Below are 20,917 nucleotides of genomic sequence, written 5' to 3'. Positions count from 1 at the left end.
AAATCTAACATGAATATTCATTGCGGATATCTTGAAAAGTCTATGGGACTAGGTGTGCACTGAGGATTGGTTTGAAAATGGTTAGGTAGATACTCAAAGGCATTCAAGTGTCACTGAAAACCCAAGGATCACCCAGTCAGATCAATGTAACAGGGCAGTTGCCTCTTCTGCCTAGTTAAATTGTTTTTAATATCAAACCCAGAATCTTCAATAGAATAAAAAGCTAAAAAAAAAAAAAAGTTGCTATAAGTAACAGAAGGGAGAGATGTTGAAAAGGAAAGTTGTGGGAGAAATTAAAGCAATATTACAATTCAGGTATACATCTCACAGACACAAAGGCACACTATTGACAAAAGAAACAAAATGATCCATTGTGTAAGATTATTGGCAAATGGAGTACAAGTGGTCTTGATCCACCAATATTTCTGTTTTTCATGATCATTGTTTTGAACAAGAACAGAATCCTTATTGGAACAGCAAGAGGAAACAGTTTGATGTGTTCTTGTACAGAAATTTTACACATCACACTTAGGTGACTTCAGAAGGGTTAGGCACTATTTGCATACGTAAAAAGCCAATTCACATGTGTAAATGGTTGTATGTTTAAATAACAATTTTAGAAAAGCTATAACATTGGTATTCACAAATTCCAATCACCTTTCCTACTTCAGACACTCTTCAAAATAACTTCAAAACTCCAACTTATCCCCCTCTTTTACTAAGGTGTGCTAACCGATTAGTGCACGATAATCAAATTAGCGCGTGCTAAATGCTAATGTGTCCATAGATTAACATGCATGCATTAGCGTTTAGCGCGCTAATCGGTTAACGCACTTTAGTAAAAGAAGGTCTAAGTGGCAATACAATGGCTGCAGCTTTATTATTTCATAACATAACTTGCCCACATTAACAGTTCACAGTTCCTTACAAATTGCTTCTTTCACAAGTAGGTGGTACCACATTAGCTGTGTACTAAACAATCTTTAACTTTTGTCACCCCAAAACACACGACCTGCGGTACCACAAGGCCATGCCCAGTCTTATGGCAGAATCACACATAAGCCCCATCTTAACAATCACCAATGAACCCCAACTATCTTGTTAACTAATAAAACTGACCCTTTTCCCCTCCAACCCTTTCTTCCCTGCCCGCTGTGACTGCTAAGAACCCAACCCTACCTGACCCACCTCCCTCTAAAAAAGGAGCAGGCTGGGCGGGACAGCGTTCTCCCACCACTTCCCTCCGCCTTCACAACCCCAGAAACGTCCCTTCCTGCCCAAATCCCAGCACAAATCTCCTCCCAGCTACTCTTCCCCAACAATCAAAAACCAATCCCTACTCTCCATTTATTTCTCTATAACACCTCCTCCAATCCCAAATCCTCCTGGTTCCACATCTCTTTAACCTTATCTTTACTAACCTTTATCCATCTATACTCACTACAGCAACACCCCTATTTAAACCCCCCCCCATTCATAGCTCCCCATTTTCTTAACTTATCTTAACTAACCCCCCTCCTACATCCCCCTCCCCTCAACTAGGCTCATGGAATGCAATGTTATCAGGCAGTGTTATCAGACCCTAGCTTAAACTGAATTCTTCTTTACTTTTCTAAAATTAATCCAAATGATAGATGAAGAAGAGGAGTGCAAAACCCAGAAGGATGCTGGGCTGTATAAAGAGAGGCGTAGCCAGTAGAAGGTAGAAGGTGTTGATGCCCCTGTACAGGTCATTGGCAAGGTTCCACTTGGAGTATTGTGTTCAGTTTTGGAGACCGTATCTGGCGAAGCACGTAAGAAGACTTGAAGTGGTCCAGAGGAGGGCGACAAAAATGATAGGAGGCTTGCGCCAGAAGACGTATGAGGAGAGACTGGAAGCCCTGAATATGTATACCCTAGAGAAAAGGAGAGACAGGGGAGATATGATTCAGACGTTCAAATACTTGAAGGGTATTAACGTAGAACAAAATCTTTTCCAGATAAAGGAAAATGGTAAAACCAGAGGACATAATTTGAGGCTGAGGGGTGGTAGATTCAGGGGCAATGTTAGGAAATTCTACTTTACGGAGAGGGTGGTGCATGCCTGGAATGCGTTCCCGAGAAAGGTGGTGGAGAGTAAAACTGTGACTGAGTTCAAAGAAGCGTGGGATGAACACAGAAGATTTAGAATCAGAAAATAATATTAAAAATTGAACTAAAGCCAGTACTGGGCAGACTTGCACGGTCTGTGTCTGTATATGACCATTTGGTGGAGGATGGACTGGGGAGGGCTTCAATGGCTTGGAGGGTGTAGATGGGCTGGAGTAGGTTTTAACTGAGATTTCGGCAGTTGGAACCCAAGCACAGTACCGGGTAGAGTTGTGGATTCTTGCCCAGAAATAGCTAAGAAGAAAAAATTAAAAAAATTTAAATTGAATCAGGTTGAGCAGACTGGATGGACCATTCGGGTCTTTATCTGCCGTCATCTACTATGTTACTATATGTATATGAAATTTAATATTGGCAAGTACCAAGTGAAGAATAACCCTAGCCCAAGGTTCAGAGTGAGAGAGGAGGAGGAGATTGTACATGCCATTCTGCGGGAAGGAGGCTAAGAAGCATGCCCATTCCTGTTCCAAGAACATAAGAATAGCCTTACTGGATCAGACCAATGGTCCTTCAAGCCCAGTAGCCCGTTCTCACAGTGGCCAATCCAGGTCACTAGTACCTGGCCAAAACCCAAGGAGTAGCATATTCCATGCCACTGATGCAGGGCAAGCAGTGGCTTCCCCCATGTCTTTCTCAATAACAGACTATGGACTTTTCCACCAGGAACTTGTCCAAACCTTTCTTAAAACCAGCTACACTATACGCTCTTACCAGACAACTAGAGAGGCAAAGGGAGTCCAGAGATCCTTAGAACCAAGAGGTAAATTATTCAGAAGGAGATGGTCTAGAGTCACTCACTTTTTTCAGAGGGAAATCCTGATGTGTTTGAGGATGTGGAACCTATGGACTGTAGTGAGGTTTATCCCTAAGGTCTAGACACAGAGGAGATGATTTGGGATGCAAGTGCTACATGAATGTGAAAGAAAATACTGCTGTGAGTAATGAACTGCTTAAGTTAAGTCTGTGTTCTAACACAAAAGTTACAATGCAGCAAATATGAATTTGAAATGCAATTGCAGTATGTGACATTACAAGCAGAGAAGACTTATGCAAACCAGCAGTAGTAGCATAGGAAATGATGCAGTTTTAAAGCTTTGTGAATTGGACCCAAGGCAGAGACTGAGAAATTACTAACCCTTAAAAGGGAATGGGGAGGGATTGATAGAACCAATCATATAGGGCAATTAGTTCCCTTTCCGCTAGGCTTGAGAATTGTCTGGCTCAATGGTGCATAATTCAGGATTATATAGGCTTTGCCTGGTATTAATTGAGAAGCACAAGGGAAAAGAGAAAACAGTTTGCATAGTGGAAGGTTTGAGGTGTACCTTAGGCCTAGGCCTCTCCAAGGCCCTAACCTAAAATAATAGTATGTTTTGATTAAATACTGATGAAGAAGTTGAATTGTTTCTGAATTGATAGGTGAATGCCTATAAGGCAGGTTTTCCCTCCCGGTCACAGCACATATTTGTATTCTGGGAGTTATTTGGGTGGACTTTTAAAGAATACATATAATCCCTGTTTTTCAACTGAAATTCATATGAAGCAATTTTCAGAGATGGTGGCAGCTGAGCTGAACCTATGAACCTCTGGATTCCCCAGTAGGTGCCCCAGTAATCACTGAGAAACAGCAGCCACTTTCAAGAGAAGTAATGAGACTGTGGCTACACAACAAAGACATCAACACAATCTCGAAAAAGAGATGATTGCATTTCAGTCTTCTTAAGGATTCCCTGAAATCTCATTTGAATGCTGCACTAAAGAAGCTCTATAATGGAAAAAAAAAAAAAATTAGTAATGCAACGAAAGAAGCTGAATGAGGCTGATTTCTTTCTTCTTTCATTGCCTTTGTTTGCCCTCACTAAGCACATGAGAGGTGCCTTTTGCTTTCTAACAGCATCCTGAATGGGACCATTTCAATGACACCAGATATGAATTCACTTCTAAAGCAATGCTCAAGAGCAGTGATAAGGGAATATTCACTGGAAATCATTCTCCGGAGACAGAGTAGGAAATTTTTGAATAAATACTCAATTTACTAGAGGATTTGAGGCAAATTTCACTTTGAAGGATTGAATGGCTCCACTACAGATGTGTTCTGCCTTACTGTTAAGAATTAACAATTTGCTGGAGTGAGCAGCTGTTGATGAGTATATTCATCCCAGCGAAGCGGAAGCAGAGAAGCACCTGGCTGGGCATTAAGCTGAGCTGCTGAGAGAAGACAAAGTGCATTTCCATGGCAAGTCTATTATTACAAGGAACAATGGAATGGAAAACACCTCCAAATGAGAGGATAGGGCAATCTGAATGCAATTTAGGGTTAACAACCTAATAATATTTTATTTTATTCTACAAATAATTGCTAATGACTGCAAGAACATGTTTGTACAAGAGATGTAGGAATTCTATGGACATGAGTTACTGAGCCAAGTTTCTAATGATCTTTACAGAAAAGTCAATAAACCTCTTTTTATTGTATGAGTCTAGGCCACTATAAACTGGTCGAGTGTGCAATAGGGTGTCAGGTCAAAAGCGCGCCGGGACAAAGGCGCGTGCAGACAATTGAGCGCAGCGCGGAGGCGTGCACCAAAGAAAATTACTGTTTTTAGGGGCTCCGACGGGGGGCGTGGGGGGAACCCCCCACTTTACTTTATACAGATCGCACCGCGTTGTGGGGGTGTTGTGGGGGGTTTGGGGAGTTGTAACCCCCCACATTTTACTGAAAACTTCACTTTTTCCCTGTTTTTAGGGAAAAAGTAAAGTTTCCAGTAAAATATGGGGGGTTACAACCCCCCAAACCCCCCACAACGCCGTCGCGATCTGTATTAAGTAAAGTGGGGGGGCTTCCCAACAAACCCCCCGTCGGAGCCCCTAAAAACAGTAATTTTCTTCGGAGCGCACCTCCATCTTGCGCTCAATTGTCGGCGCGCGCCTTTGTCTTCCCCGATTTTGTCTATGAACCGTGCAATAGTTTCATCTGTATGGAAGTGTAAAGTGATGAGTATTTAAATTCTACCTCTGCTTTCTTAAGGTGCCAGTGGTACATTAAGGCCAAACTGAACTCTGAAGAGAAGAGGCAAAGTCATTTACAAAACGGTCATTGTAAGTACAACACCTAAGTTTCAGTCTATGCCTTGGTTAAAAATCAAGATACAAGGGAAGCTAATCTCTACCTCCTCCAAAAAAAAAAAGGTTTTCTTGAAAACAATTACAACATCTATTTATGGTCAGAGCCCATTCTGGATCAAAATAGGCCCATAAATCCCATCCATGATGCAGTGAAATTTTCCTTTAATTCCTACTGAGGGCTTTTTTTGGCAAAATAATGTAGAAGTGATGAATTTCTTGGGTTGATATTTTTACATATAATGTTATGTATTACACAAAATATTTATCTATTAAAAGTACATCAGACCACAAAAGTAGTCTTTAAGCCATCACAGTGAGAGCAACAGGATACCGCTGTGGTGTTAGATGTTATCTGGATAACACAAGGCAATTCTATAACAAGTCACCTCCATTTAAACATACCAGTATAGAAACCTGCACTGATGCACCTAAATTTATGGGTAACCATGGTGAAAATGGGCATGTCTAAGAGCACCATGTAATGTATGTAACTTATAAAATTGGAGACATGCCTGTGCCTCTCTGTTCCACCTATGTACCCCCCCCCCCCCTTGAAATTACACACTATCCCCCGGATTCTATATATGGTGTCCAGATATGGACAAGCTGCCGAGATGCGCACACATTTTAATTGGCTAACAAGCAATAATTGGATGCTAACAACAAATTATTGATGCTAATTGACACCAATTGGGATTTACATGTGCATCTAACTGTGCAATATTTTATAATACTGGGTGCCAAAATTCCATAGCGTACAACTCAAAAAGGGGGTGTGGCCATGAGACGGTCCTGGGCATTCTGAAAAATTGCTCATTTTGTCATCGAATAACAGCTTAATTTATTTATCCCGTCCTCCCAAAGGAGCTCAGAACAGGTTACAAATCAGGAGCTTCAAGCATTTTCCCTATCTGACCGAGTGGGCTCACAGTGTATCTAATGTACATGGAGGATTAAGTGAGTTGCCTAGGGTCACAAGGGGCAGCGCAGGGTTTGAACCCTCAACCATAAGGGGCTGAGGTTGTAACTTTAACCACTACGCTACACTCTCTAGTCACACGCTTTTCTTCTGCCGCTGCTGCTTCTCCCTGCTGGCTCAGTAAAAAATAAAAATAAATAAAAATAAGACCCCTGTGCAGCCAATTTGGGCAACAGCATTTACACCAGATTTCTGCATAACTCTGGTGCCTAAAGTTATGTGCATAAATATAAATTAAATCCAATTAATGCTAATAATTGTTTATTAAGAATCCAAATATCAGCACTAGTTGGCTTGTTATTCAATTAAGTTGCATGCCCAAATTTGCCTGTGCAACTCAAAGCACCATATTTGAGGGAATGTGAATGCTTAAATGTGACAGGGACTTGTGGAATTTATTCTGTGACATACTTTGCTTATGTTCTGCCCATGCTTTGTCGCTGTTTATCTCTCCCTTGAAAATACATAAGAACATAAGAAACGCCTTCACCGGATCAGACCTAGGTCCATCTAGTCCGGCGATCCGCACACGCAGAGGCCCAGTTAGGTGCTCCCTGTTGGAGACCCGGATTTCCCATATCCCCCGATATGATTTGCAAGAAGGTGTGCATCCAGCTTGCGCTTGAAACCCTGAACACTAGTCTCTGCCACAAGCTCCTCTGGGAGAGCATTCCACTTTATAAATTCAGTGACTATTTCCAGAATAACAGGTGGCCTTCTAGCATTTATATGTACGTGCATGCATTCAGTATGTGTATAAGTGTAGCATTGTAAACATTTATGCATATAACTTGCACATGAATGTGAGCACCTGGATTATAGAATTGCCTTCCATGTGACAGATTGTTCTGACAACCCCACAAACAAATCAAAATGCACCAGGCTGCAAAGAAAGAAAAACCTGAGCCTGAAAATGTAAGCATTAAACTAGCCTTGGCAAGCATCCTATGGGTATATAAGATAAATTAAATGTGTCTTTAAAAATAATTATAAAATTTAGATTGATTGAACTGTCTGATGAGCAGGTGCTGAACTAGGAAACATTTTTGCCACCCTGAATTTGCTGTGAAAGCTTCCCATCAATTTCACACGCTTGATTAGTTAAAATCAGCTCCCCATCACATGGCTTGCCTGCACACGCTTTACATTCCCATCACCCAAAAGACTTTGAGAAACCTCCAAAGCTATTTTCTGACACTTGCTGCAAGCCCTGTGTTTTCACAGAAAGATTCTACAAATCAAAAATGTTAAATTGTGGGATATATTTTTTACAAAATATCTCATTAGATGATGATCTTTTGCCTAATGTTGCTAACTTGATCCAAATTTGGTCGACAGGGTTGATCTAGTCCTGCGTTTATCCCATTGTATGCATGAAAATGTAGTTTAAGAGCCACCCAATTTAAGCTGGGTGGATGATAACATTGGGCGAGGTCAAAGCCATGGATAGAAGGAAAACCGATGGGGATTGGAGGGGGGAAGGGTTAGGTTGGCAACAGAGAAGGAAGGGATGCTGATTGGTGAGGCTGTGGAAGTTTGGATTGATGGAAGAGAAGGGAGGGATATAAAGAGAATTTGGCAGGCTAAGGAGTTAAACGGTGGGAGGTAGGAAGATGAGGAAGATATGGGAGGTATTTGCATTCCCCTCCCTCCTTCCCCATTTGGAGGTTGGGCTGGGGAGGTTGGTATAGGGAAGGGTGGGGTTGGGGTCTGATTTTCAGGGGGGGTCATAGCTCGGAGGGGGTGGCCTAGATGAGAGCATTTTTTTTAATCAGAGGCAGATTGAATTATATGTGAGCAGTGTGAAATATGGTGAATAGTTTGTGGGCAGCATTGCCACGAGTTAAGGTGGCTCGATGACATCATAAGTCACTGGAGGTCTTAAGAGGAAGTATTATGTGGATATTAGAACTAGTTTCAACACCAAATAACTCCAGGAGGTCGATCTGCCAAAAATTAAAAATGTGTTTATATTTGTTGTATTTACAAGATGTTTCTAATGAAATTTAATATTAAAGTTAATGATGTTAAATAAAGCTGTGACCAATCTTTGCCAATTTAATAGTGTAGTTGTATTATTTGATAAGGGGGTAGAGGATGGCTGAAGTACGAATCCCAATGTTATGCTTTTCACAGGGAATGCAATGGAGAAATCAGAATTACAAGTCCCTGCATTCAATGGTGCAAATCCAGGTCTGGACCAATCCCTGTTAGGTAAATCTGGATTCAGTTGGCAACCCTACCAATCAGACCTTAGACTTAGTGGGGATGGGCGGACCCGCTATGCCTAAGGCCTGATTGGTCCAGGCTTCTAGAGCCTGGGCCAATCAGGCCTTAGGCTTCGGCGGGATGGGCCGGGAAGGGGCGAGCCCGCCTCATTTCGACCAGGCGGGCTTACCGGCTGGACGGGCAAGAACCGTCTGACCTGAAGAACAGGTTAGTTTGGAGATTTTGGGGTTGTTAGCGCCGGGGGGGGGGGGTGTGTCTTCAGGCAGGAGGGATTGGACACTCTCCTGCCAGCGATCGGTAGTGTCGGGGTGGGAGGGAGATCGGTAATGTCGGGGGAGGGGGCAGTTGGTAGTGTCGGGGGAGGCGGTCGGTAGTGTCGGAGGGGGGGGCATCCGATCGGACAGGCTGCGGCCCGCTATACTTATAGCGGCAGAGAGATCCCTTGCCGTGATAAGTATAGCGGGCCGTGTCTACTTACAATGTAGACCAGCATTTTGCTGGCCTACCGTATTTTCACGCATATAACGTGCGCGTTATACGTGTTTTTACCTACCGCGCATACCCCTCGCGCGTTATACGCGTGAACGCGGTATACAAAATTTTTTTTACATAGTTCCCACCCTGCCCGACGCCCGATTCACCCCCCCCAGCAGGACCGCTCGCACCCCCACCCCGAACGACCGCTCGCACGCGCTCCCACCCGCACCCGCATCCACGATCGGAGCAAGAGGGAGCCCAAGCCCTCTTGCCCGGCCGACTCCCCAACTCCCCGACAATATCGGGCCAGGAGGGAGCCCAAACCCTCCTGGCCACGGCGACCCCCTACCCCCACCCCGCACTACATTACGGGCAGGAGGGATCCCAGGCCCTCCTGCCCTCGACGCAAACCCCCCTCCCTCCAACGACCGCCCCCCCCCAAGAACCTCTGACTGCCCCCCAGCCGACCCGCGACCCCCCTGGCCGACCCCCACGACACCCCCACCCCCCTTCCCCGTACCTTTGGTAGTTGGCCGGACAGACGGGAGCCAAACCCGCCTGTCCGGCAGGCAGCCAACGACGGAATGAGGCCGGATTGGCCCATCCGTCCCAAAGCTCCGCCTACTGGTGGGGCCTAAGGCCCAACCCGACCATGTGCCTCAGGCCGCGCCCCCAGGTGGGACCTAAGGCTCCAGGGCCTATTCTGATTGGCCCACGCGCCTTAGGCCCCACCAGTAGGCGGAGCTTTGGGACGGATGGGCCAATCCGGCCTCATTCCGTCGTTGGCTGCCTGCCGGACAGGTTTGGCTCCCGTCTGTCCCAACTACACAAAGGTACGGGGAAGGCGGGTTTGGGTGTCGTGGGGGTCGGCCAGGGGGGTCGCGGGTCGGCTGGGGGGGCGGTCGGAGGTTCTTGGGGGGGGCGGTCGTTGGAGGGAGGGGGGTTTGCGTCGAGGGCAGGAGGGCCTGGGATCAGGGAGGGTGAACGGAGAGTCGGGACAGCGCACGGAGAGGCGGGGCAGTGCACGGAAAGTCAGGGAGGGTGAACAGATAGTCGGGACAGCGCACGGAGAGTCGGGGAGGGCGAAAGGAGAGTCGGGGTGGCCAGAGGAGAGTCGGGGCGGGCGAAAGGACAGTCGGGCAGCATGCGCGGTATACCCGTGAGCACGGTATACAAAAGTTTTTGTACATAAAATTGTGGTTTCTGCGCGCTATACCCGTGTGCGCGTTTTACACGGGTGCGCGTTATCTGCGTGAAAATACGGTACATTTTAAGGTTTCTTCCTCTAGTAGGGAGACGCGTAGGGCCACCTAGGTTCGCCTAAGGCCCGCCTAAGACCCTTAGGCGAGCTTAGGCGTCTTGCGGGTCTCCCTAGGCTCCCGAGGCGCCTTCAGGCCTGCCTGGGGAGCATTTTTTTTTAAAAACGTGCATCCCGATTGGCTGATTTCTACAGCTGCCTAAAATCGGGACGCACTTTTGGAGAATCAGGGCCTTAGTGTCTCATGTCCAGTATTAAAATTTTTTATATGAATCCTGGTAAGATATGTGGAGGAATAGCCTAGTGGTTATAAAAGCAGGCTGCAAACAAGGGCCACCATGATTCAGATCCCACTGATGTTCCATGAGATCTTGGAGAAGGTAAATGTTTAGAGTTTAAACCATCTACAGATAGGAAATGTCTACTATATTTGAATGTATGTAACTTGCCTTGAGTTATTCGTACCAGTGAAAAAGCATCTGCTAAATTCACATGGACGCATTTGCAGTCACAAACTTTGGCTATGACTTTAGATCTGTGTTTCAAATGGTGGTAACTATTTAGCACTTAAATATCAGAGGTGCAGAATTTTTCAGTCTTTTATTCCAATATAATATACTAAAAATTGTGAAACCTTTGTTTCTGTGCAGTACAGTTCCCAGGGGTGAAAACCTATGTTGATCCAGATACATATGAAGATCCATCTTTAGCGGTCCATGAGTTTGCAAAAGAGATAGATCCATCCAGAATCCGCATTGAGAGAGTGATTGGGGCAGGTAAAAAAAAAAAAATGTGGCAATTCTTATGTTCTTATCAAAAAGAATTTGTCTGATTTGAATTTTTGGTATAATGGACTCCTATGAAGTTCCTAAATAAAGAAATGTGGTAAATAGCTATTAGTATGCTGGTTTAAAAAAAGGTTTGGACAAGTTTCTGGAGGAAAACTCCATAAACCATTTATAGTGTGGTCTTTGGAAAACCCATTACTTATCGCAGGGAGTAACCAGTGTGGAATCTATCTACTTTTTGATGTCCTGCCAAGCATTTGTGACATGGATTAGTCACTGCTAAAAACAGGATACTAGACTTGATGGACCTTTGGTTTGACCCCATATGGCAATTCTTGGGTTGATACAAAGTGGCAAATTCTATAAATAGCATCTCGATTGTAGGCAGTGGTAGGCGTCCTACTGATGTCTATCCAGCCACTTGAGATGCAACTTTAAAAAAAAAAAAATAAACACCTCGAGGCAGGCAGCCTATATTGCAGGCGTTTTTGTGAGACTTGGAAGACTCATAGGGCCGCCATCAGGAGAGATGCAATTCTACATAGGGCACCCGTATGCGATTCTCAAGAGCCACTTAGGCAGCTGCTGAGACTGGGCATCCAAAGAGCGCACTAAATAATAGGAATGGGTTATGGTTTGCAACAATTTGAGAGACAATCGACATATCCCATGTTGTTTCATGTCATTAGCAAGAGCAAATGAACAGAAAAACACATTTTCCCCCAGATTCTATACATGGTGCCAAAAGATTGGTTCTGGAATTTGAACAAAAACCAGAGATACCTGTACAATTTAATTGTTTAATTGGTTCAATTATTGGCTAATTGGTTCAATTATTTGTGTTATAAAGCACTTAATTGAAACCAGTTGGGCGTTATGATCTGCACGCTTCTTCACCAACAACATGCAGATCTCAAGTGGGGGTATTATGAAATTCCAAAGATGCTTGCTCAACTTCCATGCCATGTCAGTCCTCCTGCCCAAAGTTGAGCACGTGAATCGGCATTACATACTTTCTATGAAGAATGATAATTACAGTGTGCCCGTTATAGAATAGTGCTGAGTGCCAAGTTTTCCTGGTGCCTAATTTTCTGTAGATCCACAAAAGAGGTTAATCAAAAGAGCAAAAAGTCATCAAAATAAATGACCTGCATAACTAAATCAACATGAAGGAAAAAGATCTCAGAGTTGCCACTCCTGCGGATTTAGCCCACATATGGAATTGTGGCGTGGTTGTCTTTCATTGATCTAAAAAACCTTCATGATGAGTATATGACTTAATTCATCAAAATTTAAATATATCACTTTACTACTCTTTATAATTTAAAGTGTATATCCTATATTTTTATAGTTTAAATAGTTTTTTGAATGTTTTCTTTTCTTTTTACTATATAGAAACTGTGCAAATTTGCAAAACTATAAAATAACTGCCTAACAGTAACTTGGAATGTGCAAACAAGCAATGAATTTACTGTGTAAATAAGCAACAATTAAACTGTGCAAATATACAAAGCACAGAAAATAGCAGCAAAACTGGTGCAAATAGGCAAATTATAGCAAAGACATATCAAAAAAGCCAAAGGCACTTATCTTGTGAGGTTGTTTTACAAGATAGAAAGCTTGGTTCCCATAACTAATATCCAACGGGAACCCGTTTCGCCGCAACATGCGGCTTCATCAGGGTTTTAATTGATATACGGGTTAAAGCGTTTGTCTTTGAGGTTGTTATCACACAGTAAATTCATTGCTTGTTTGCACATTCCAAGTTACTGTTAGGCAGTTGTTTTATATTTTTGCAAATTTGCACAGTTTCTATATAGTAAAAAGAAAAGAAAAAATTCAAAAAACTATTTAAACTATAAAAATATAGGATATACACTTTAAATTATAAAGAGTAGTAAAGTGATATATTTAAATTTTGACGAATTAAGTCATATACTCATCATGAAGGTTTTTTAGATCAATGAAAGACAACCACGCCACAATTCCATATGTGGGCTATAACACTATAATCCGCAGGAGTGGCAACTCTGAGATCTTTTTCCTTCATGTTGATTTAGTTATGCAGGTCATTTATTTTGATGACTTTTTGCTCTTTTGATTAACCTCTTTTGTGGATCTACTTGTTTTTGGTTAATCTTTTTCTCTACTTCTCATTTGATTGCCTAATTTTCTGTGCCATTTACCGAGTCCACTCCATTGTGGGGTTTTTTCATATGCCAGTAATAGTGCACATTCTTTCAAAACAATTTGCACTGTTTGCAAAGAGGGCACACTTAATCAAAACAGGGTACGCTCTTTCCCCATTCAAACCATCGTGCACGCACGCACTAGGGGGAAAGGAATGTGCTCTTTTTGCAAATTGTGTGCACTCTTGTAAAGTAGTACACACTCAATGACTTTGCTCACATGATGACAAAATGGTCAGACAAATATGAATAAAATAAACATTCACAGAAATTACATAGGAAGCTACATCCCTGCTAAATAACTGAGAAAATATAGTGGGGATTCCTTTGCTTTTTAAAAAGAATTCAGCATGTCAATACTGGATCAGAATAAGGGACATGGGGAGTCAGTGTTCTGAGCCTAATTAAGTAGGAACAGAACAGCGGCAGATTTTCACGGTCTCCCTGTGGCTCATGTCACAGGTTGCCCCCCTGAAAGTGAGCAGCCATTTATTTCCTACCAATTTGCTTGGGGTTCTCATTAAATAAAAGTAAAAATTTTGTTATTAAGATGAGCTGATCATTTGGATTGCCACCACACTGGCAAGCACACTATGTACTAAGAGCTCAAGTAAACATTTTCATGCCAGGCCTCATCAGCTGTGATTGCTCTGGCTTACTCTGCGGAGATCGGTTTTCCAAATGACTTGATTGTATTGTACCTGCAGTGCCACGAACATCTGAGCCAGCTGCTGGGGAACCAGGTGTGTGGGGTAGAAAATTCCCAGTGTTTGGCATCACTCAGCCAAGAGTGGTTTTGAGTGTAAAGTAAGAAACCAGAAAAAGCATTCATTATCTTTGTGAGGTTTTAGGCTACAGTCAATTACATTCTTGGTTTTCATTCACCAAGGGACCTTTATATCAAGCTTACCACAGTGTAAGAGGGCTTACTTCGGGGCAGGCTCAGGCTTCCTGCAGTAAGTTCCAGGTAGTGCACATACTCCAAAAATTATTTTTATTTTTACCACAGAGGGAAAGAGCCCATTCTAGACAGATCCTTGTTAACATTTCCTGTTCTTGCTGTATATTACAGTTGCTAATAAAGATACTTTAAAAAAAAAATCAATAAAATCTTTGAACTGAAAAAGATTTAAAGATTCCCTTAAAACTTTTCTTTTCAAGGATGCTTTTTTTAAAAAATCTTTTTTTAGCAATCTTTTTTAAATATTGATTTTACTTATTTATGTTTCCCCACCTTTTCTTCAATCCTTAAATGTCTCTTTTACTATACACAGTATATTGTAGTTCTTCCACCTTCCCTTATGTTTCTTTTTGTAAGTTTATTTAGGTCTACAAGTGTTTGTCGTATGTATTTAGCTGTATCCCACATTTTATTAATGTGCAATGCTTAGAAATGCTGAAAAGAGTTAAAATCAAATTTTAAATAAACTTGAAACTTGAACTTGTGTCTGGGGCCAGAGAGTGGGTGTCTGGTGTAATCAGCTAGTGCAGCTACATTGCTGCATGATTAGCGCACGAGCCCCTTAGGTCCAGATTCTATAAATGATGCCTAAAGTTTGGCTTAGTCAGCGCTGATAATTGAAAGCACCATTGAAAACCAATTTAAAAAGCATTTTAAAAATTAGAGTTCCTTTTACTAAACCGCAGAAGAGCTTCTTACTGCAGGCCAGTGAGGTAAATGTTCTGACACTCAGGCCCACATTCTGTAATCAGTGCCTAATGGTAAGCACCTATTTCGGAGGCGCTATCTAGATAGGCACCTATCTAAATTGAATAACGAGTTCAATTAGGCTTTTTAATCAGCATTGATTGAAACATAAGCGCCTATCAAGAAAGAGCGATTATGTAACAAGGCGCCTCTTAAAATTTAGGCGGCCTTCAAAAAAATAGGCGCTATTCATGTTAGGTGTGGGCGTGGCTATGTGTTAGGCGCCTTCTTACAGAATCGCTGCTCTTAAGTGTGCTTAAGCAATCAGCTAGGTGCCTAACTTTTAAGTGTGCCTAGAGCTGGCCTATTTAATGGACGCCTCCAAAATAGGTGCCCAAATAGGTGCCAATGAGCGTGATTCACTAAACAGCACCCAATTATACTTGAATCATGCTGAACAGTGCCTATATAGGCGCCTAACTTTGGAGTGCTTCTTATAGAATTTGCCCTTCATTCAATTCCTATGAGTGTCAGAGCATTTACCTTGCTGGTCTGCGGTAAGAAGCTCTTCCGCAGTTTAGTAAAATCCAGGGTTAGCTGGTAGGCATCTAACTCGGTAGGCGCCTACAAGCAAGTAGGTGTGGTTAGATGCTGATTTGGGGCGTGGTTTGACTTAGGCATGGGTAGGTGCCTACCTTAGGATATTCATTTAGGCCAATAAAACCCTGGCCTAAATGGCAGTGCACCTAAGGATTCAACGCCTACTGGCACCTTAGACCACTTAGGTGCCACTAGATGCACTTCTATAAATGGCGCCTAGCAGATGATTGACAACCGTGCTCAACGGCGCCTATGAGTTAGGCACCGTTTATAGAATCAGGGCCTTACTCCCTACAAAATAGCAGGAACTGCTAGAGGAGGAATTTGTATTTACTTTTTGGGATTAAAAGCTACCTTTAAAGGCAAACAAATATAGAGTTTTGGAGATTGTCTCCTTCATTGAGTCTTACATGTGTAATAGAGAATGACACGGGGAGCGATCCCCGCAGCGAACCGCTGCGTGTCTGCGGTTTGGCTGCGGGTTATGGTGACCTCATTAGCAAATCGCCGCAGACGCGGGGACAAATCCTTTCACCGACCGCAAAAACGGTGAATAGATTTGTCCCCGCAGGCCAATGTCCCCCCTTCTAGGAACCGCTATTTACCTGTGTTTTCACCGTGCTCCTCATTTGTCAGATCAACCCTTCCTGCCAATAGAACCCGCCCCCCCCCCCCGACGATCGCCCTCACTGGTAGGAGGGTGCCCAACCCCTCCTGCCGGCACCCCCAACGGCCCCCTATATCGCCAATAGGAGGGTGCCCAACCCCTCCTGCCGGTCCCTCCCCCAACAAACCCCGCCATCCCGAAACACCACCCTTAGTCTTACTTTCCAAGTTGGACCGGACAGCTCCTCGCTCGTCTGGCCAGCAGGCCTGCCTCCGTCCAAATGAGGCGGGCCCGCCCCTCCCCTCCCCTGCCTAACCCACAGGATCCTAGGGCCTGATTGGCCCAAGCACCTAAGGCCCCTCCTATAGCGGGAGTGGCTTTAGGTGCCTAGACCAATCAGGCCCTAGGATCCTGTGGGTTGGGCAGGGTAGGGGCGGGCCCGCCTCATTTGGACGGAGGCAAGCCTGCTGGCCATACGTGTGAGGAGCCTTCCGGTCCAACTTGGAAAGTAAGACTAAGGGGGTTCCGGGGTGGGAGGGTTCGTTGGGGGGGGTCCAGCAAGAGGGGTTGGGTACCCTCCTGCCGGCGATCTTAGGGGAGGCCATTGGGAGGACCGGCAGGAGGGGTTGGGTACCCTTCTGCTGCGATTGTCGGGAGGGCCGTTGGGGGGGGGTCTACAGGAGGGGTTGGGTGCCCTCCTGCCGTGATCGCTGGGGGGAGGGGAGACTTGCAGCCGTAGCCGCGGTCACTATGCTAATCACGGCAGGGAGATCTTTGCCGCGATTAGGTACAGCGGCCGCGTCTACTTACCATATAGGCTAACATTGTAAGCATTTAAAGTACATATCGTGTTTGTTTTTGCATTGCTAGCCCCAGGGGTGGTGGAAGATTAGTGATTGAAAAACTGTATGAAAAATAACTATTTTAAATTTAGTGATCAAAATGTGTCAGTTTTGAGAATTTATATTAATTAATTTTTTCTCTGCGTGTTTTGTTTTTGTATAGTTATTAACTAATATTTAACTAAGTTTTAAAGTTTTAAAGAATGTTTCCTTTATACGTAAATAAAGAAAAGTGAATGGGATTGCAGTGGCGGTGACGGGGCGGTGAATGGGGTGGCAGTGGCGGTGACGGGGCGGTGAAGAGGATGGTGAGACGGGGACGGGGCGGTGACGGGGATGGTGAGACGGGGACGGGGCGGTGACGGGGATGGTGAGACGGGGACGGGGCGGTGACGGGGACCAATTTTTTCACCGTGTCATTCTCTAATGTGTAAGTAGCAAAACTGGTACTAAGAGGGGAAGTTATCAACATGGACTACTGTTAAGATATGTTATTTTATTGTTAGCCCCAATAACTAATAACTAGGTCTCATTACATAAAATTGAAACCGTGCTAAAGTAACATGAATTAATGATAAATTAACACATTGAAAACTATGCTCCTGAAACATGAAAGTGTGATATTTACATGCAATGCCCAAAGTGTTGCTGCTCTGTTTTGTAAAATAAATATTCCTGCTATCTATGCTGCCAAATGCACATATTTTTTCCTTGGCTCTGTATGTATTTTACAGAAGGCTCCTCATTCAGAAAGTCTTTCATAAAATTCATAGCAAATTTTTAACATCACAACTTGAATTATTCTTTTTCTGATAATGATGCCCTATACAAATTTAAAGATGTAAGTGTGAGATGATCTTACTGACCACATTGAAAAGCATTTCTCGCACTTCCCTGGCAGTAGAACATCAATCAAAAATAATGTCCTATCATTCTATTATGCTTCCAGTCTAAAGCTCTAAAGCACAAAAGATTTATTTCTTTGTGCAAAATGTTCCAAAAATATCACAAGCTATAAGAAGGCGTATACTAAGGAGAAAGAAGATGCTGATAATATCTTTGCATAAATCACTGGCAGAATTTGTTTGAGTATTGAATCCAATTCTGGAGGGTATATCTGGAGGGACAATCCAGAGGAGAAGATCCCAAAATGGTAGAGTCATCACCTAACTTTCCCTTAAGGCCTTAAACATATATACTTAGGAAAAGAATGACATTGTAGAAATAATGAAATACTTTATTTATTTATTTAAAGAACTTATTATCCGTTTATCTCCTAAGCGGCTTTCAAGAAAACATGCCCAGTAGAAGTCAAATTTAACAATACATTTTCCAATACATTGTTTACATTGTTTAACATATAAATAATGGGGTCAATATTCAGCCATCAGGCAGCAAGCAACTTACTCAACACTGATGATGTTATTCCTGGATATTCAAAGCCAGGACCTCTGTAGGCTTTGGCTTTGAATATTCAATTATTTTTAATCTGGTTAAGATATAGCCACTTAAGTAACATTCATTACTTAAGCAGCTTTGGGTTACCACATAAAAATAAGACAAACGTATGCATTCTCATTTATACGATAAAGTTGACTGCCTAAGGGCTGAATATCAGCTCTTAAGTGGTCAAGTGATCACTCTGCCCCTGAAATGCCCTCATCTTAGCTGACATTCAGTTCAGCTAGTTAAGTGCCACTGAATATTAGTGGTTAGTCCCAACCAAGCAATTTAACTAATCAGCAGCTGTCTATATCATTTTGAATATAAGGCCCAATGTATAAGATGCAAAGATGTTGTTTCTCTAGAAGTTCTAGGTGAGGAGATCATAATCTGAAATGGGATGTGGTAGATTTGAGAATATTTTTACAGAAAGGATAGCAATGCATGGAACAGTCTCCCAGTGGAAACATAAGGGATGAATATAGGACAGGAATTTAAGAAGGTGTAGCTGAAGTGCTTTCCTTATGGAAGGAATGCAAAAATAATTTGCAGGACTAAGAATAGTCTGCATTGAGTAGACTGGATGGATCATGAAGCCAAACAATAAACAGCGATGATTAATGAACCTAAACTAGGACTGAGTCAGCCACAGGACCAATCAGGGCTGATAATAGATATGCTGGGGCTCAGGGCAGAAATTTGCAAGAGGGTCCCAAAACCTGCCATAAAATCAGTATTGGGAAGACATGGAGTCTCTTCTGAACTGGCAGGTTGACTCAAGCTAAGTGCTTTGTTTGGATTTTCCTAATGCTGCCCCGAGACAACTAACACCATACAAAGATGCCAGTTGCATAGAATGTGTGTTAAAGTCAGAAGCAATAAAGATTTCAAGAAAGCTTAACATAAGTAGAGCAGTTTCCTGGTTATAAAGAAGTGACAGGAAAGTGAAAAATCAACCAGGGGGATAATACTGCACCAAGAACAAAATTGGGCAGAGTAAATGAACCTTCAAATTATTATCTGCCATCAGATTTGACATTTTAATGTTCAGTACACTGCCTTATTTCGCCTGAAATAACTGGTGATCTGTGATAGAAAGGAATGTTTCTTTACTGTAGCTGATTTGAGAAGATATCTCCAATGCATCAGAATGCATTTAAATTTAATTAACAATATGATTTACAGTTGTTGATTGCAAGATCCGATTAGTCCTAATGCTAGGGGCACCCATTTCTGAAATCTTTCTCGGAATTCAAAAATCCTCTCAAGGTTTTGTTGCTATGGACACTAAAATCTGGAGCTCAGAGTAAAGTATAATTAAAAAACTAACCCTCTCTTTTACAAAACCGTATTGCGGTTTTTAGCACCAGCCACAGCAGTAACAGCTCCGACGCATGAGCTAAAAACCACCCTGCGGTTTTGTAAAAACAAGGAGAGGGGGGGGGGAGAATTAATCTAAGGGGTTTTTCTTTACAAATGAGCACCACGCAATTAAGATTGGATTCACTGGAAAAAATCAGGCACCAGAAAAAAACTGTCACAGTGTTCTGTTGTATAAAGGCGCTCCAAGCTGAACGTTCTTTATAAAATAAAGAGGCTATTCCCATGCCCAGTTGTGGACAGATGAAACCTGATGTAAATGCCGGGGCCCAACTCTTGGCATTATGGCACTATGTTATAACTCTGTATGCAATTTTTTAGAATGCCTCTGCCATGCCCATTTTGAGTTGCATGCTAAGGCTCAGATTCTGCAAATGGCACCGTGATTCACAACTGCCTCCATAAGCAGCACCGATCGCTTGTCAATCACGCAATGTCACAGTTTGCAGAATCATAGCTTACGTCTAACATAAGCGATGGTAATGTAGACCAGGGTTTTAAAGACATAAATTACCGATGCCTATGTTACATGTGAATCACATCAACAGAGGTGTCTAATGGTGCCTTAGCTCACTTATGGCTGAAGTCACACCTACTGTAATCTTAAGCACTGCTAAGCATCTCTGTAGATGTGGTTCCAGCACTTTTTTCAGTAGGCGCTTATGGGCGCCTATATTTTTTTTTAATAAGCATTTAATTAGTTTTAAGTAGCGCGATCAATTATTGCACTGATTAAAACCAATTAAATCAGTTAAGTTAGGCAGCGGTATGGCACCTACGGCCGCCTAACTTATGGCACCAATTCAGGAATCTGGGCCTAAGAGATTTAGGCATATCGGGTTATAGAATAATACCCAGGAAAATGCACACACAAATATTTAATAATGCTAATTAAATGCAATAATTGATTTTTAACATTAATATATTGCAATTAATTGGCTCATAGGCCAATTAATTTGCATGCACAATTTTGATCAGCATCTAAATTTGGGCACCATATATAGAATCCAGGGATTAGTGTGTCAATTAATAGGGCTGCAATGACATTTACCACACTAGCATGACAGCACATGACAATTCACAATCTGCATAGTCACAATCTGCATAGCCTGTTTGGGATAGAAAATGAGCAGGTTATGCATAGTTAGCACATGGTCACTTACTGTTGTATAGGTGGTAAGTTCATCCACACTGTCAGTACAT

The 20,917-nt window shown here is 42.8% G+C and overlaps 1 protein-coding gene across 1 annotated transcript in view; it reads left to right on the top strand.

Annotated features, from left to right (window-relative positions):
* Window positions 1–20,917, top strand: part of EPHA6 (EPH receptor A6) — an 895,964-nt gene that overhangs the window by 730,945 nt on the left and 144,102 nt on the right. Inside the window, exons 9-10 of the mRNA XM_033941517.1 lie at window positions 5,177–5,247; window positions 10,868–10,993. Of these exons, the coding sequence (XP_033797408.1) occupies window positions 5,177–5,247; window positions 10,868–10,993 (197 nt within the window). The remainder of the gene's footprint in view (window positions 1–5,176; window positions 5,248–10,867; window positions 10,994–20,917) is intronic.

This window comes from Geotrypetes seraphini, chromosome 4, assembly GCF_902459505.1.
Source record: "Geotrypetes seraphini chromosome 4, aGeoSer1.1, whole genome shotgun sequence".
In the NCBI taxonomy this organism is placed as follows: domain Eukaryota; kingdom Metazoa; phylum Chordata; class Amphibia; order Gymnophiona; family Dermophiidae; genus Geotrypetes; species Geotrypetes seraphini.
This window is presented reverse-complemented; position numbering and strand designations above follow the sequence as displayed.